The sequence below is a fragment of the Pseudochaenichthys georgianus genome, chromosome 9 (assembly GCF_902827115.2).
Source record: "Pseudochaenichthys georgianus chromosome 9, fPseGeo1.2, whole genome shotgun sequence".
In the NCBI taxonomy this organism is placed as follows: domain Eukaryota; kingdom Metazoa; phylum Chordata; class Actinopteri; order Perciformes; family Channichthyidae; genus Pseudochaenichthys; species Pseudochaenichthys georgianus.
This window is the reverse complement of record NC_047511.1, coordinates 17287845-17306879: the sequence shown is the minus strand read 5'-3', so window position 1 is coordinate 17306879 and position 19035 is coordinate 17287845. Positions and strand designations below refer to the sequence as shown.

The following is a 19035-nucleotide window of genomic DNA, read 5'->3' as shown; positions in this document are numbered from 1 at the left end:
TTAGTGAAAGGCCAAAAGAGACGGGATCTGTAGAAGCCCTGAAGCATTACTAATGTAGTTTTATGCTGCTCTGGCACCCTGTCACAACGAATTTCTTCTGACGTAGCTTCTAAATCCTCCAAGAATAACACATAAAAACACCGGAGATGTATGGGCTTCTCATGAATAGGAGTACAATTGGAAGATAAATGACTGGTGGGATTGCACAGAAGTTATAATGCTTGTGGAATCATAATCCTTTTTGAGTAATGAACTGATAAGCACACACCACTTAATGTGCAGAACTTGGCTGCAGACATGCTTGCTAGGCAGCGGAGGAGTGCTAGTTGTATTAAACATTTCTCATCAGCCTCTGCAGCTACCTAATCTCTCGTGACACAACCTCTCCAGATGAGGCCAGAGTCAATGGTACGATGATTTAGGTAAACAAACAGCAGAATTGCAATGGCATAGAGCAACAGACCCCTGCAGCCATGTGCGACATTTTCTTTAGAGCCTGTCGTTTTCTGTCACAGACTGTGGCGGCTGAGCGACAATGACACGTTGAGGGGAAGACAGCAGTGTCAGTGCTCAGGATATGTCAACAACATGCTCTACCTGAGACAGAGTTCCTTTAATTCCATTTGAAAACTGGAGCATCGTTCAGACACAATGCACCAAGCTGCACCATTTTTTTTTCTCAGATGTTGTCTTATGTCCTATTGACAAAAACACTGCAGTGCTGCCTCCTTTCTCAATAAATGAGCCACACTCTCTGTCCTTGCTGGGCCACAGTGCGCACACCTACATATACAATATATTACAACGAGGAAACTAATGTAATTAAGAAACTAAACTGAGGCAGGAACGTTATAATGCGCCATCACCGACAGCAGTTTCCCCGATTGTATTTGTCAATTTAGCTGAAGGGTGAAGGGAGGAGAGGGAGTGTGATGTTCCCTGGTGGATGTACTTACTTGACCTTTGGTTTTTGATGAAGAAAAGCTTCAGCCTCTCCTTGAAGGTGTTTTCATTCACATAGAACTCCACCTGCACCCTGTTGGGGGGGGGCAGTGATATGATGTTAGTGTTAGTCTACACAGATGATGCATATACTAAGCATAAGCTGTTCATTATATACACAAAGAGAAGAGCAGAACACATTTGATCAAACAGTGTCAATCTTTCCATAGTGCTTTTTGATCAGGTGTGAGATAAAGCAATGAATTTGCACAGGTATTGCTTTGTTCAGTAAATGTAACAACATGTGATCCAGGCACATTTACATGTTCGCATTCTGGGTACAGGACAATACCCACATTTCAGTACTGATACCAACATGACTAACTAATAACTGGTCTGAATGATATCATATAATACATATTACACACATGTTACACAACCAATGCTATTCATTCATTTGTTTAGAGAGCTTTTGCTCAACTTTTCAGGAATGCTTTCACCCATGCTCAATTTCGAAATAGCGTGAGATTGACCTATTTTTGGAATACAGTATTTCATTTTTTTGATAACAATAAATAACATATCACCCACGTCCTTCATCCAATCAATCTTACAATAAATGTGTCATATAAAGAGTCCAAAACGTTTGATTTGGAAAAGAACATATCTCCTCAAAGAATGAACAACAACAATTTGACCAACCCTCAATGGTGGCTTACATCTCAGTACATATTGTACACAATAAAGTTTTGGGGTTCAAATCCCAGCATTTGATTGCATCCTGCAGTTTGACATGTATTTCTTGCAAATCCTGGCAAATCTTGAAAGAAACATTTGTAAAGATAGTTGTGCCAGTGCCACAATTGTGTTTGTTGAAGCTTTCCAGTAAAAACAACACCAACCATTTGCATTGTGGGAATGTACTGCAGAAAAGCTGTACAAGTCTTATTCCATTACCCTCCATTTACCGCCAGTAATTACGCTGTCTACAGTTCCCCTTCTCAATGCGACAACCAGCAACAGATGCATATGATCTTGAATTGTAATGTGCAGCAGTTGAAGCCATATTTTTCCACACACATTCTCTTAATGTTGCACTAGCTGCGAATCAAATGCACACTGTGGGGACATGACACATAAGCCAAGGTAAGGGTTTTAATTGCTCCCCTGGGACATTAATCACAAATTATCAATTAGTGCATGAAATAGGCACCGAGGAGGGTTTAATCATTTAGAATTGCTTGTAATATTAATATACATATTTGTACCAAACCAGAGTATTCTAGATGTTGTTTACAGTTTGGAAGAAAGTCAGTTTCCTTTGGGTAAAAACGTTTTCCTTCACTCAAATCATGAGACAGCATGATTATTATCACTTACATTAAAGCGTCCATTAACAATTGAAAATCACCTGCCATTTAAAATGATACTGTATTATATCCAATGCTGTCTTTCTCACATTGAGCAGATGACATTTAATTAAGCTTGGGAACTTGACCAAATGCCCACTTAGGCACGGAAGATGATGTAGCTGTAGGTCAAATGTAAGGTAGGCTTATTACAACTTTCTATAATAGCGGCCTCTCAGGAAGTAACAGCGGCTTCTCAGTTTCAGGAAGGACCTTTACATCCTTCTTCTTTGTCTGACACAATGAGATCAGGGTGCAAAGAAAAAGAGGAGAGCGCAGGGGGGGCAATTACAGAAGCCAAGACCCAAGGGAGGTACGTATGTGTCGATAAAGAGAGTAGGTGGAAGTAAGAACATTAGATACGCACCATCTTCCAGCTAATCCCCTCCTTTCCTGCTTTATCGCCATGGAGACAGCTTCTAAGGCAGGAAATGTTTTTCCAGTACAAAAAACTGGCTAAGCCACACACACACACACACACACACACACACACACACACACACACACACACACACACCACACACACACACACACACACACACACACACACACACACACACACACACACACACACACACACACACACACACACACACACACACACACACACACACACACACACACACACTGACTTATCTATAGGCACCATTGCAAACCCCCATCCCCATGACTCCATCCAACCTAAACACACTCTGCGATATGGCGACTGCGTAAACCAAGTGTATCGACTGGTGCGTCACCCGAGAAGCAGTAAAAGACTGTAATGAATGCTCGATTGGTGGTGGAGAATCAATATTGTTTGTTGTCTCCATTGGAATAGCAGTCACAACAGACACAACAGCTGCACAGGATTCATGTGTACACAGCTTTCCTACAGTCATCTATAATTACACATCAAACCTGAAAACAGCAAAACCTGACATGTGACCACAAGATAACCTCAGTGACAAAATCCGTATTGTGTTGTTTAACATGGGAATTGCGTTGGCTTGACAACACAACGATAACAAGCCTAGGCATCAGTGGCATGTAGCCTCTTTTATGAATATTTAAAGTGAGGGTTTCCCTGCTATCTTATTGTGAGGTAAGACACACCAAAGCATTTGTTAATATCTCTTCTCTTGTGCCAGCTTTTACAATTTAAAAACATAGAAGAAATATAGAAGAAATATGAGGTTAAAGTGCTGACGTTTAACTCAGTTTGAGGCTGTTTTTATCCAGACAGGGTGAACTGTATGTGTTGAATTAGAACACCTTGAGCCATGCTAGCAGGTTTTTTTTTAGCTCCTCTAGCTTTGCTGTTTGTTTAAGATAAATGTTTGAACGCCACTGTCGCCCATAGGAGGATAGGAACCCTCAAACTCTTAAAGCTTGTGGTCTCTAATATGACATCTTGTCCTTTGATATCGAATTATCGAATTAGAGCCAAAAGAAGAAATGGTGTCCCAGTCAGACACCTGAAGACCAAAGTGTTAGTGTTATAGCCTTTGACCACAAATGAAAAGCTGAGCCTTTTACTTGTTTTCGTTCACGCAATTAACAAGCACTAGAACAATGGTTCTCAACTGGTCAGGCCTCGGGGCCCACTTTTTACTTGGTCAATACATCGCGACCCAACATTTTGAAGCGCTCAAATCTATTCAACAAAAAATCGTGCTGTAATATATACGCTTTTCAGCATACAATATTAATAAAAGTGAAGTACAGTGCATATATCCCTTATATCCCTTCACAGAACTAAAGTATGCTTTTAAAAAAGGTTTAATGAGATGATGGAATCAAAGCTGAACTATATAAAAAGGCACGCATGCTGAAAACCCAACCCCAGCAGGGGGGTCTGCAGGGATTCTCCCCAGGAGATTTTTAGAAATACTAACAAACTATGCATTCTGGTACACTCTGAGAAGAAAATAAATAAATCTATTACTACCCGACATATTAATAATATTTTATGCCATTGTTTGTTTTTCACTTTGTTCTGACATCTTGCTGCGAGAAGAGTAAAGAGGAGATAGTCTGTGTGACTTACTTTAAATTGTGGGTAAGGGTAGATAGCTCCCATTGTTCTGTGACCTGTCAGTCATCAGACTGGGGGTCATATTTCACTATGTGTTCATTTCTATCTGAAGTTGTAACCATGGATGTATAAAGAAGAGTTCTACCGCAAGGTTATTCTCCGTGGGGACTTCCGGCAACAATCTTGATTCTGATTGTCCAGAAGACTCGAAAAAACATCAGCAAAGATATTTTATTGAGAAGATGATCACTATGTGACAGAAGTTTTTCAAAACCGTTTATGGTCTCCGGTACTTCCAGTCCAACGCCGACTGCATGCACAGCGTTAGAAAATCGGGCCTTCAAAATAAAAGTTTGACTTTTTCTTCACTCACACATCCACGCCCCACTCGAAACGGGTCAGCGACCCACCAGTTGAGAACCACTGCACTAGAACTTAAATGGTTACATAAGTCTCTACCAGGCACAGGGCATTTGTAATGATTCCAAGTAGCCTCACTACATAGTGCACTTGTTTCCCGCTTGTCGACTGCCAGTCACTACAGCAGACCCAGGGCAATACCTTTTAAAAACTTACCCTCTTTTCTTTGGCATCTCTGTAGTCTGTACACCAACACCCCCAATATATGGATATTAGCCAGCCTTGGCCTATCAACACGAGCAGTTTGAATATCCACGAAGCCAGCAGGCAGCTTGTAATTAAGATACACTCCCTTTACTTCCCTTAAGTGTAAAAATGGTAGGCAGAGAATAAGCCAGGGATATTTAACATAGTCACAATAGCTTGAGAAATCTCCTCTACTGGAAAGTGGCCTTGGTAGAGACTTTAATATGCCAGCCATTCAGAATATGTGACAGGGACAAATGTGGAGGAGCAAAAGTGTAACCTCAGAGATTTAGATTTGTGATCAAGCGTATTAAAGTTGTACACGCACAAACACCCAGAGTACGCCATGACAATTTGCAGTGATAGGATTACATTTGTACACACCCTTGCCTGCAACACAGAGGGACTACAACTGCTTTGTAGACGCTGAATAAACATCGAACAGCTTGTTGACCTCGGGATAATCTGTCCGACAGAACAGAGCTCATGAAACACCTGCGTTAATTTTAGTGATGGAAAATATGTATGTCAATTGTAGCAGCCGACAGATGCTATTTGCCATATGGAATATTGGAGCTGCAGAGGCAAGCATAGGTTAACAGCAGTGTCAGTTAGCTATTAGGCTATATCAATAGCACCTGAGGGTGAAATATCACAGAGACTCTTAAAGGAAGCGATAACACATTAAACCTGATGATGCCGTCTCCAATTAAACCAGCATTCTCTACCATTGATCTTTAAGTGGTCATCCCTGTAGAGGGCATTACATAATGTACAATCAAAATAAAGTATCCATGTCTAATCAACTTTATTACCACAAGTGTTGGCATAGCAACACATATGGAAGTTATCAGCCAAGGTATCTGCAACCAATCAGAGGTAAACAATGCACTTTATCAAGGTTTATAAGATCCAGCCTTTAGGGCATATCAATACTACAAGGCCTTGTGTTGTAAACAGTACAACAGCAGTGTTACCTATCACAGGCTATACATATAATGATAAATAATAAATACAGTTTATTTACAGATCTCAGGTTTGCTCTGTCCCCTCTCTGCAGAAGCAACCAGTCTCTGCACCAGCTTGAGAAATGCGCCTGCCTACAAAGCCTGCAACGGTTCTACAATATTACACTCTGATATGAAAATTAAACGCGTCAGAGTCCTTTGTACGCATCTGCCTCATGGTTCACAAAGCTGCATCTCAAAAATGTAAGCCATGGCAAAGGTACTTTTCCAATAGCCTCATTTACAGGGCAAAAATAGAAAAGGGCTCTCATTGCTACTGTGAAAGTATTTTGGCAAATCTCTAGAGGAAAACAGTTCAGTTCAAATATGTGAAAGAGCAACCACAGGACATGTTCTGGTGGTCTGTTTAGGCCTCCATACCCTGTGTGTGCTGCTCTACTGTTATATCTAAGTGGGAGTTTTAGAGAGGGTCTTAGCTCTAAATGTGCAGATGTGTGTGTTCAAGACCTATAAACCCTGCAGTTTGTTCTAAACTAAGCACTTGCAAATGGAAGTGCACAGCAGCACACAATATCAAAGCCTTGAATCAGAATCGCTGACTCAAAGGAGTTGTCCTGCGTCTTTCAAGGTCTGTCAAGGAGTGATGAGCAGTCATAATAAGAGTGCTGCTCACTTTATAGTCGACTACACTGTTTGTGTTATAACAAATTCATCTTCCTGCTGACTGAAGTGAAGATAACATTGCTGAATAATTGGATAACAAACTAGGTAGGTAGTCACTGACAAAGACTAATCAACATACTGTAAGAGAGACCTCCCTCTTTCTTTGCTACACCAAAGAGACAATAATAGAACATGTTCAACCCTGACAACTCTTGAAACTTAAAAAGGCTTTGAGAGGATGCTGGTTGAAGTCAATCACAACAACATGATTATTTATAGTGAATTAACCCTTCTGGAGATCCACCCCGAGAATGCTCACATTGTTGGGGTTCTTTAGGCAATAATGACCAGGGTGATGGACATTATGCGTACCTGTTGTATGGTTCTGTGAATCAAAATGTCTAGGTTTTACAGACCCAAATCACATGCGCTTGAGGTTTTCTACCAATGAAGAAAGCACTAAGACCTCGGAGCTTGAGAGTGTCATACTTTTAGAAAAAGACCAAAAAGGGATCCTGCGTGCCAAGCATTGGTATTTCTGAGTAATGTCTATCAAAGAAATTTACCAAAATACCGGACATTGAATTATGAATAGAAAAGCTTAGAAATTAGACATGTGAATACATTAAATACACAAGCAAGAGGATGTAGTACTAATTATGAATGTGGGGCATTTGACTACAAAAGCAGTTCAAGGAGTCTAGAATCTGTTAATGGTCAAGAATGATTAAGAAAGAGAGCCTAATAGTAACTGTATAAAAAAACACTGATGTTGAAAGAAGTTTTTGATACTTCAGTATGTTTTTTTAGAAAAGAATGATGGCTGTAAATATAATCATTATCATTCCGTTTGAAATTGTTGCATAACCAAATAAAAGTACAGTAAATCACATTTAAATAGTTTATTAACAAACCAACAGCAACCACTACAAAAAAAATGGTACTGGAAATACTCAAGCTTTGTGTACTTCTAATATGAATATTCTGATCAAGGCAATCACATTTTATCAGCATTTTCATCATTTAAAAAAAAAAAGAAAAAAATTATGGTCATGACAATTGGTTAAGACGAGTGAAAAAGATACCAAAAATGATTGATTTTTAATTTTGGTCCTTCCGAGAAATTCCATTGCGAATTGTTGAAAATATGAATGTCCTCCAATCTGTATCCTTCATAAGAGCACATTTAATTTAGTGGGAATGCTGACACAGCAGCATTAATCTGATTCTTACTTTTAGAGATATTAAACATTGTTCAGACCTTGGTAAAGAGGCCTTCTTCAGATTTTAGAGATGTCACAGCTAGAGTGGAGGACAGATTTTCTTTTAAACCTGCCATAATTCCCAAACCCTACATTCATAAGACATAATTGTTCATGACAAGCGTAGGAAAACATCTCGTAGCTTTAAAGATAAAAAAAAATTAAGCAAAATAATTAAACAAAATGCCTCTTGAGGGCATGAAGTGACAACAACTTTCAACATGTCTCCATTAAAACCCATTGTAAGTTCAGCCTCACCTTTCCCCACCACAGCAGCCAGCCGCACACCTTTAGTTAATCTGCCAAAAAGGCCACATTATTAACCCGAAAGTACACAAAAAGTACACTTCAAAATGCTCAAGTTCCTAGACATGCTTCACGCTTTGAAATGTCACCGATATCTGTTACGGTTCTTTAACAAAACGTTCACATGTAACAGGTTTATCTCTCATTCAGAACAATGAAAATGCTCTCCTCTCACTGATCACCATGGAAACCTTTGATCTCTGGACACGTCGTTAGCTCAAATATAAACACCTGTGTCATGGAACACAATGATATCATAACTCCAACTGACATGCTCAGAGCAGCAGACTTCAGATAATGGTTAATGGTCCTGCCTTCAACAGCTCTACGTCAATGATGGGGCGTCATCATATGCCGTTTCCATGGAAACGCATCCCTCGCCATAAAACACGATGTCGCTGTAACTCCAATGGACATGGTCCGATCGTCCCCCAAACTTCGCTTGTATACAGTATCACCGGTCCATGCCTCAACAGCTTTACGCCAAATCTGAGATCTCACCATAGGCTGTTGCCATGGAAACGCATCCCTCGCTATAAAACACTATGTCGCAGTAGCTCCAATGGACACGGTCCGGTTGTCCCACAATCTTCACCTGTATATCACCTCTCCATGCCTCAACAGCTCTACGTCAAATCTGACATCTTTCCATGCAAACGCATCCCTCACCATAAAACGGTGGCGGTTCTCTCATAACTTCAGTGAAAATGCTCCAAACGGCCCAAAACTTCACAGGTTTGGTAACGATGCAGCCATCAACGCATCTAAGCGTATTATGGGATGTCATCAAATGCCGTTGGCATGGCGACAGATCATTCGCCATCAAGATATTTCAAAAGTTTGCAGTTCTTCTGCTGCTTTTCCAAGCCTTTTTACTTTCTTTTCTTCTCTCATCACACATTCAAGCCCCCAGTGTTCATGTATCATTTCAATCTAAATTCTTCACTTTATTCTTACACATTACATTTCAGCATAGCAGTTTAGCGTCAGCTTTTCAGCATAAAGCTTTCCCACTAGCAATTTCTTCAGGAATTGCATTCTCTAGTTTACTTTACTTTTGATAATAAAGATAAAGATAATGTCCTTTTCTGAAGGTAGTACTAAAAAGGATGAAAAATGGTCATATCACACCAGCGTTTCACACACCTCTTTACAAAGACAGCAGATATAGAATGCCATTTGAAAAGACTTCAAAAAAGGTAGCAGCATTATGAATCAATGCCATGCAGTGTCAAACTAGAAAATGCATTTCCTGCAGAAAATGCGTGCGAATGCTGTAAACTGTGAACATTTATGGCTGAATTTAGCTGAAAATGCAGAAAAAGCTGAATGTGTTATTAGCTGAATGGTAGCTGCTTTTAGCTAAAAAATGCAGAAAAAGCTTAATATTTAAAAGAAAATGTTTAAAAAAAGGTATAAACAACAACATGTATAGCCTTGATGTCCTGAAATAGCTGAATAATGTAATCGTTGAATGGTTTCTGCAGCTGAAAATAGGCTGAAGGAGTTAAATATCAGATGTAAGTAGTAGTGAATGAATTTGTATTAAGATGAAAAAAGAAAGTAAAAAGGCTTGGGAAAGCAGAAGAATATTTTAACTGCAAACTTTTTGACTAAAACCATACGTCACCAATAATGTATAAAATATGTGGAACCTGTTGAAGTCTGTATGAAGTCTCCATCAGACAGAAAATAATAGGCTGAGACAGTCTGTTAAAGTCCAGTCTGTCAGTGTTTGTTTCTGTTCCTGAGCACCTACTCAGAACACCTGTGTGTGTGTCCAGAGATCAAAGACAACCAACTGCAGCACATTCCCATAAGAATGCATTGACTTGTATATCTGACCATTTTGCCACCCGTTCAAAAACTATGGCGAGAGAGAGAGAGAGTTATGTGTGTGTGTTTGAGAGTGTGTGTGTGTGTGTGTGTGTGTGTGTGTGAGAGAGATGGTGTGTGTGTCTGTATTTGAGAGTGTGTGTCTGTGTGTGTGTGTGTGTGTGTGTGTGTGTGTGTGTGTGTGTGTGTGTGTGTGTGTGAGAGAGAGAGTGTGTGTCTGTGTGTGAGAGAGAGAGTGTGTGTCTGCGTGTGAGAGAGAGAGTGTGTGTCTGCGTGTGTGTGTGTGTGTGTGTGTGTGTGTGTGTGTGTGTGTGTGTGAGAGAGAGTGTGTGTCTGTGTGTGTGAGAGAGAGGGAGAGTGGCTCTAGAGAGAGAGAGTGTGTGTGTGTGTGTGTGTGTGTGTGTGTGTGTGTGTGTGTGTGTGTGTGTGTGTGTGTGTGTGTGTGTGAGAGTGTGTGTCTCTGAGATGTCTTCACAGCTGGACTGTTGAAGTCTGCTGCATGTCAGTTGGAGTGATGACATCATCGTGTTCCATTACACAGGTGTTTATAGTTGAGCTAACGAGGTGCCTAGACTTCAAAGGCTTCATTGTTCTGAATGAGAGATGCACCTCTTACATGTGAACGTTTTGTGGAAGAACCGTAACAGATATCTGTGAAATTTCAAAACGTGAAGCATGTCAAGGAAGTTGAGTATCTGAAGTGTAATTTTTGTGTAGTTTTGGGTTAATAATGTGGCCTTTTTGGCAGTTTAACTAAAGGTGTGCGGCTGCTACCGTGAGCAAATATCTGCCTGAAATTACAATGGGCTTCAATGGAGGAATGTTGAACGTTTTTGTCACTTAATGCCCTCAAGAGGCATTTTCTTTAATATTTTTTATCTTTTTTTCAACCTAGGAGAGGTTTTCCTACGTTTTCCATGAAAAAATATGTCTGAGGAGTGTAGGGTTTGGAAAGTATGGCAAGTTTAAAACATTTTTGGGGGGGAATTTTGAGCTGTCCTGCACTCTGTTTTGAGATCAAAGCACTCTAGAGTTAACGAGCTGCTCCCATCCACTCTAATGTAAAAATCTGAAAAATGCCTCTCTACCAAGCTCCAAACTAAATTCAATATCTCAGAATGTGTAAAAGATATCAAAAGTAAAAGTCAAGTTTGAATAGCTGAAGGTCTTGTGGTCATTTGAAAGTTGGAATGAAGGGTCTGGCTGAAATGATGTGGAAGGAGATGCATTTGGCGCAAAGTGTAGGAAAACAGGATTTGAAGGCATCTCCCATTGACTTCAATGTAAAAAAAAGTTTAAAAGCTGAATATTTCAAAAAGTATGAAATATTTTGAAAAAGTTGAAGGTTTCCCATCGATTCCTGAACAGGCTGAATAGTTTAATATTTGAATGGTTTCTGTAGCTGAAAATAAGCTGAAGTTATGGAGAGCTAAAGTATTGGCTGATTTGAAGGCTCTTCCCATTGACTTCAATGTAAAAAAAAGAGTTTAAAAAGCTGAATATTTCAAAAAGTATGAAATATTTTGAAAAAGTTGAAGGTTTCCCATCGATTCCCGAACAGGCTGAATAGTTTAATATTTGAATGGTTTCTGTAGCTGAAAATAAGCTGAAGTTATGGAGTGCCAAAGTATTGGCTGAAATAATAAGTTTAAGCGGAATAAAGATTTGAAGCACTATAGTGGAATGCTGTAAACAGCATTCGCACTAATAAAGATTTGAATTACTATAGTGGAATGCTGTACAGCATTCACACTAATAAGGGGAAGAATAAAGATTTGAAGTACTATAGTGGAATGCTGTAAACAGCATTCGCACTAATAAAGCATTCAGATATAAAAGGCAACATTTCTCACATTGTGTTAGACAGAAAAATCCTCCTTCTGATACTTCTCACTAGACTAGAGGAACGATGAGGTGGTTTGAGCACCCACTGAGATTGCACCTCGAGCACCCTTGACTGAAATGAGGTTGTGGGTTTTATAATGTGCTGTTGCTGAACATGCTGAGATGCTTGTGCTGCCGTTTGATTCTGATGAGATGACACCAAACGTTGGGGTTTTCTGAAACATCAACACGCTATTTCCTGTTGTGTTGTCACATGAGTTAAACTTTCTGCACCCACAGGAAGTATCTCAATGCCATGTCAGGTATTTTATGTGTTGGTGATGTTGTTTTACAGATAAAAACAAATAATGCAGACACAGTATGCTCTGTCAGCCTTGATTTCTCCAAAATATGATCATCACAAGAGAGAACTAGAAAATGCATTTCTTGCAGAAAATGCGTGCGAATGCTGTAAACTGTGAACATTTATGGCTGAATTTAGCTGAAAATGCAGAAAAAGCTGAATGTGTTATTAGCTGAATGGTAGCTGCTTTTAGCTACAAAAATGCAGAAAAAGATTAATATTTAAAAGAAAATGTTTAAAAAAAAGGTATAAACAACAACATGTATAGCCTTGATGTCCTGAAATAGCTGAATAATGTAATAGTTAAATGGTTTCTGCAGCTGAAAATAGGCTGAAGGAGTTAAATATCAGATGTAAGTAGTAGTGAATGAATTTGTATTAAGATGAGAAAAGAAAGTAAAAAGGCTTGGGAAAGCAGAAGAATATTTTAACTGCAAACTTTTTGACTAAAACCATACGTCACCAATAATGTATAAAATATGTGGAACCTGTTGAAGTCAGTATGAAGTCTCCATCAGACAGAAAATAATAGGCTGAGACAGTCTGTTAAAGTCCAGTCTGTCAGTGTTTGTTTCTATTCCTGAGCACCTACTCAGAACACCTGTGTGTGTCCAGAGATCAAAGACAACCAACTGCAGCACTGCATCCCATAAGAATGCATTGACTTGTATATCTGACCATTTTGCCACCCGTTCAAAAACTATGGCGAGAGAGAGAGAGAGAGAGAGAGAGAGAGAGAGAGAGTTGTGTGTGTGTGTTTGAGAGTGTGTGTGCGTGAGAGAGAGATTGTGTGTGTGTGTGTGTGTGTGTGTGTGTGTGTGTGTGTGAGAGAGAGTGTGTGTCTGCGTGTGAGAGAGAGAGTGTGTGTCTGCGTGTGAGAGAGAGAGTGTGTGTCTGCGTGTGAGAGAGAGGGAGAGTGTGTGTCTGCGTGTGAGAGAGAGAGTGTGTGTGTGTGTGTGTGTGTGTGTGTGTGTGTGTGTGAGAGAGAGAGGGAGAGTGTGTGTCTGTGTGTGAGAGAAAGGGAGAGTGTGTGTGGCTAGAGAGAGAGAGTTGTGTGTGTGTGTGTGTCTGTATTTGAGAGTGTGTGTGTGTGTGTGTGTGTGTGTGTGTGTGTGTGTGTGTGTGTGTGTGAGAGAGAGAGAGTGTGTGTCTCTGAGATGTCTTCACAGCTGGACGGTTGAAGTCTGCTGCATGTCAGTTGGAGTGATGACATCATCGTGTTCATTACACAGCAGGGTTTCCGTTAGCCGGTAATTACCGGTTTTTAGCTGGTAACATTTATTAAAAACCGGTAAATTCAAAACCTGCCGGTCAAAATGTCTGGTAATAATTAGGGAGGCTCCGATCGATCGGCCGCCGGTCATTATCGGCCGATATTCACTCTTAATAGTTTGATCGGTGCTCTCTATAAAGGCCGATCAGGAGAGCTGGATCTGATCGATATGGACATAAACGCGAGTGAAGTATAACCGGACGCGAGAGAGATCAGATCAGCTGCTGAGTCTGACCGAGACACGCAGCTCTGCATAATCACCTGAAGCCCCGCCCTCTGTTTAGCGAGCTGCAGGAGCTGCTTGAGAAACTGACGTGTTGTCAGGAGAGAGAGGGAGGGAGAGAGAGAGAGAGAGAGAGAGGATCCGTTTCTCCCGTGTTATTATTCAAAGTTAATTTAAACTTTTGAATAATGTACGTTATCTACTACAAGTAGTTTGTTTGAATGTAATAATTATGTTGTTTGTTGTTTGTGGAATGATTTATTGAAAAATGAATCTGAATTTTTCGATCTGTTACGATTATAAACTGAAGCAATATAAAAATGAGCCCCGTGAACTGAGTTTTAAACTGAAGCATAGCTGCTCATAGTCCGGTAATAACCTGCTAACAGCAACTCTGCTGCACAACTCTTATTATTATTATTGAAACATGACCGGTAAGTTTCAAATTTGTCCGGTAAAATAAATTCTGCCCGGACATTTGACCGGCGAGAAAAAATCCTAGCGGAAACCCTGTTACACAGGTGTTTATAGTTGAGCTAACGAGGTGCCTATAGACTTCAAAGGCTTCATTGTTCTGAATGAGAGATGAACCTCTTACATGTGAACGTTTTGTGGAAGAACCGTAACAGATATCTGTGAAATTTCAAAACGTGAAGCATGTCAAGGAAGTTGAGTATCTGAAGTGTAATTTTTGTGTAGTTTTGGGTTAATAATGTGGCCTTTTTGGCAGTTTAACTAAAGGTGTGCGGCTGCTACCGTGAGCAAATATCTGCCTGAAATTACAATGGGCTTCAATGGAGGAATGTTGAACGTTTTTGTTACTTAATGCCCTCAAGAGGCATTTTCTTTAATCTTTTTTATCTTTTTTTCAACCTAGGAGAGGTTTTCCTACGTTTTCCATGAAAAAATATGTCTGAGGAGTGTAGGGTTTGGAAAGTATGGCAAGTTTAAAACATTTTTGGGGGAGAATTTTGAGCTGTCCTGCACTCTGTTTTGAGATCAAAGCACTCTAGAGTTAACGAGCTGCTCCCATCCACTCTAATGTAAAAATCTGAAAAATGCCTCTCTACCAAGCTCCAAACTAAATTCAATATCTCAGAATGTGTAAAAGATATCAAAAGTAAAAGTCAAGTTTGAATAGCTGAAGGTCTTGTGGTCATTTGAAAGTTGGAATGAAGGGTCTGGCTGAAATGATGTGGAAGGAGATGCATTTGGCGCAAAGTGTAGGAAAACAGGATTTGAAGGCATCTCCCATTGACTTCAATGTAAAAAAAAGTTTAAAAGCTGAATATTTCAAAAAGTATGAAATATTTTGAAAAAGTTGAAGGTTTCCCATCGATTCCTGAACAGGCTGAATAGTTTAATATTTGAATGGTTTCTGTAGCTGAAAATAAGCTGAAGTTATGGAGAGCTAAAGTATTGGCTGATTTGAAGGCTCTTCCCATTGACTTCAATGTAAAAAAAAGAGTTTAAAAAGCTGAATATTTCAAAAAGTATGAAATATTTTGAAAAAGTTGAAGGTTTCCCATCGATTCCCGAACAGGCTGAATAGTTTAATATTTGAATGGTTTCTGTAGCTGAAAATAAGCTGAAGTTATGGAGTGCCAAAGTATTGGCTGAAATAACTAGAAAATGCATTTCCTGCAGAAAATGCGTGCGAATGCTGTAAACTGTGAACATCTATGGCTGAATTTAGCTGAAAATGCAGAAAAAGCTGAATGTGTTATTAGCTGAATGGTAGCTGCTTTTAGCAAAAAAAATGCAGAAAAAGCTTAATATTTCAAAGAAAAGGTTTAAAAAAAGGTATAAACAACAACATGTATAGCCTTGATGTCCTGAAATAGCTGAATAATGTAATAGTTGAATGTTTTCTGCAGCTGAAAATAGGCTGAAGGAGTTAAATATCAGATATAAGTAGAAGTGAATGAATTTGTATTAAGATGAGAAAAGAATGTAAAAAGGCTTGAGAAAGCAGAAGAATATTTGAACTGCAAACTTTTGAACTAACTTGATGGTGAATGATCTGTTGCCATGGCAACGGCATTTGATGACATCCCATAATACTCTTAGATGTGTTGATGGCTGCATTGTTACCAAACCTGTGAAGTTTTGGGCCATTTCGAGTATTTTCACTGAAGTTATGAGAAAACCGTGTTTCATGGTGAGCATTGTGTTGCCATGGCAACGGCATTTGAAGAAATCTCAAAACTGTCCTGGAGATGTCTTCACGGCTGGACTGTTAGCACACATGTGAAGTTTGAGCACTCTTTGAACATTTGCATAGGAGTTATAGTGACATCATATTTTATGGCGAGGGATGCGTTTCCATGGAAACGGCATATGGTGAGATCTCAAATTTGTCGTAGAGCTGTTGAGGCATGGACCGGTGATATACAAGTGAAGATTGGGGGACGATTGGACAGTGTCGATTGGATTTACAGCCTCATCGTGTTTCATGGCGAGTGGTCTGTCGCCATGGCAACGACATTTGATGACACCCCATACTACGCTTAGATGCATTTATGGCTGCATCGTTATCAAACCTGTGAAGTTCTGGGCTGTTTGGAGTATTTTCACTGAAGCTATGAGAAAACCGTGTTTCAAGGCGAGCATTGTGTTGCCATGGCAACGGCATTTGAAGAAATCTCAAAACTGTCCAGAATCGTCTTCACAGCTGGACTGTTGAAGTCTGCTGCATGTCAGTTGGAGTGATGACATCATCGTGTTCCATTACACAGGTGTTTATAGTTGAGCTAACGAGCTCTGTAGAGATCACAGGTTTCCATTGTTCTGAATGCGAGATAAACCTCTTACATGTGAACGTTTTGTGGAAGAACCGTAACAAAACGTGAAGCATGTCAACGAAGTTGAGTATCTGAAGTTTAATTTTTGTGTAGTTTTGGGTTAATAATGTGGCCTTTTTGGCAGTTTAACTAAAGGTGTGCGGCTGCTACCGTGAGGAAATATCTGCCTCTGAAATTACAATGGGCTTCAATGGAGGAATGTTGAACGTTTTTGTCACTTCATGCCCTCAAGAGGCATTTTGTCTAATATTTGTTCTTATTTTATTTTTATTTTCCAACCTAGGAGAGGTTTTCCTACGTTTTCCATGAAAAAATATGTCTGAGGAGTGTAGGGTTTGGGAAGTATGGCAAGTTTAAAACATTTTTGGGGGAGAATTTTGAGCTGTCCTGCACTCTGTTTTGAGATCAAAGCACACGAGCTGCTCCATCCACTCTAATGTAAAAATCTGAAAAATGCCTCTCTACCAAGCTCCAAACTAAATTCAATATCTCAGAATGTTTAAAAGATATCAAAAGTAAAAGTCAAGTTTGAATAGCTGAAGGTCTTGTGGTCATTTGAAAGTTGGAATGAAGTGTCTAGCTGAAATTATGTGGAAGGAGATGCATTTGGCGCAAAGTGTAGGACAACAAGATTTGAAGGCATCTCCCATTGACTTCAATGTAAAAAAAAGAGTTTAAAAAGCTGAATATTTCAAAAAGTATGAAATATTTTGAAACAGTTGAAGGTTTCCCATCGATTCCTGAACAGGCTGAATAGTTTAATATTTGAATGGTTTCTGTAGCTGAAAGTAAGCTGAAGTTATGGAGAGCTAAAGTATTGGCTGATTTGAAGGCTCTTCCCATTGACTTCAATGTAAAAAAAAGAGTTTAAAAAGCTGAATATTTAAAAAAGTATGAAATATTTTGAAAAAGTTGAAGGTTTCCCATCGATTCCTGAACAGGCTGAATAGTTTAATATTTGAATGGTTTCTGTAGCTGAAAATAAGCTGAAGTTATGGAGTGCCAAAGTATTGGCTGAAATAATAAGTTTAAGGGGAAGAATAAAGTTTTGAAGTACTATAGTAGAATGCTGTAAACAGCATTCGCACTAATAAAGATTTGAAGTACTATAGTGGAATGCTGTAAACAGCATTTGCACTAATAACATTGATGAAGGGCCCACTCTCATGTCGACACAGGCGTGTAGATCTCCATTAAGCACATCCCCAAGGATTACAATTCACTTTCCAACAATATCACTGCCCCAGCCCTTCAATCAAGTGGCTACACACAACAACCAAGTGGTGGAACCTTTCCAGCGTTTGACATGTAGAACCGCCGTCATGTATTGAATTAATGATGGTCAGAAAACAAGCAATGACTATTTTTCACCGATTTAAAGATTAAAGAGAGGCATTTTTGCTTGATTGACAGATGTCTTAGCCTATCACAGTTGGTTGTGATAGTTGTTATGCGTTCATCCTGCTTTAGCTGAAGGCACTTTGGGGATTTGGTGGCTTCATCAATAGTATAATCAGTGCAAACCATTAAAATACTTCAAAATGCCCTTGGAGAAAAGACGGGATTTTTTTTTTTTTCCCCAATGGCTAAATAATCCATTTCACTTTCACACTCATTTGTCTTGCAAGAAGTTCATTCAAAGTTCATTCTAATTAAGTCCAGAACCAATTCTGCCATACATCAATTTATATGGCATAATATACTATATTTTCCCCAATGTATTAAGGATTAGCTTTCTGGAGCCATCTCTTTCAAATCAAGCAACACATATATATTTAGTGGAACAGCAACATGTAGCTTAGTACTTCAGGCTGAAGGGTTAACAAAATACTGAATGGGAAATCACTATCCAACTTAAAGCATTCTTTCACTGTCAGTTGAAGATGCATCCTCCATGCTCCAATCATTTTTATCACCACATCTCAGCAGCTTGAATATAATAAAGTCTTGATACTCTATTATAGACTTGTGTATGGAGGGTGACTCAGCAGCATGCACAGTACACAGTGAGTACAACACAAACAATTGACATGTTGCTGTTTTTAGGACCTATTTAACCAACATAACCCAGAGATTGTAGTCTGATCTCATCTCCGCTCACATGAGTAATGCTTCGAGCTCAAGTACTTACATTGACAACAGTGACAGAGTGTGCACATTCAGTCAGGGAACAGATAATACCCCTGGAAGAAGTTAATTGAAACACACAAGCTGCCTTTTCACCATTTACTGTGGTTGGATCGAATGTGACAAATCTGTGTTGAGTTAAAGGTTTCCTTTAGTCTTCCACAAGAATAGTTGAAAAGGTAGCTACATATGAATGGGTTATTTTAAGCATTCTGCACCATTATCATGACAATCATTGCCTACTTTACAGATAATGGTGATGGTTCCTCCAAGGCATTATGTCCACATCCAGTCTTTGCAAAATCCAACGTGTGACACTGCAACATATGCTTCAGTGCCTGTAAATCAGTCCCTGTGTACAGTTATTTTAGCAGACACAATCCATGCCATGCAAGCATGATGCTGCCAGGA

At 39.4% G+C, this 19035-nt stretch overlaps 1 protein-coding gene across 5 annotated transcripts in view; it reads right to left on the bottom strand.

Moving 5' to 3' along the window:
* The window catches only part of kcnt1b (potassium sodium-activated channel subfamily T member 1b), an 86009-nt gene that overhangs the window by 35117 nt on the left and 31857 nt on the right, over nucleotides 1–19035 (bottom strand). For all 5 annotated transcript variants that reach the window (XM_034091137.2, XM_034091139.2, XM_034091140.2 and 2 more), the window contains exon 4: nucleotides 957–1036. In XM_034091137.2, coding sequence (XP_033947028.1) covers nucleotides 957–1036 — 80 coding nt within the window. The remainder of the gene's footprint in view (nucleotides 1–956; nucleotides 1037–19035) is intronic.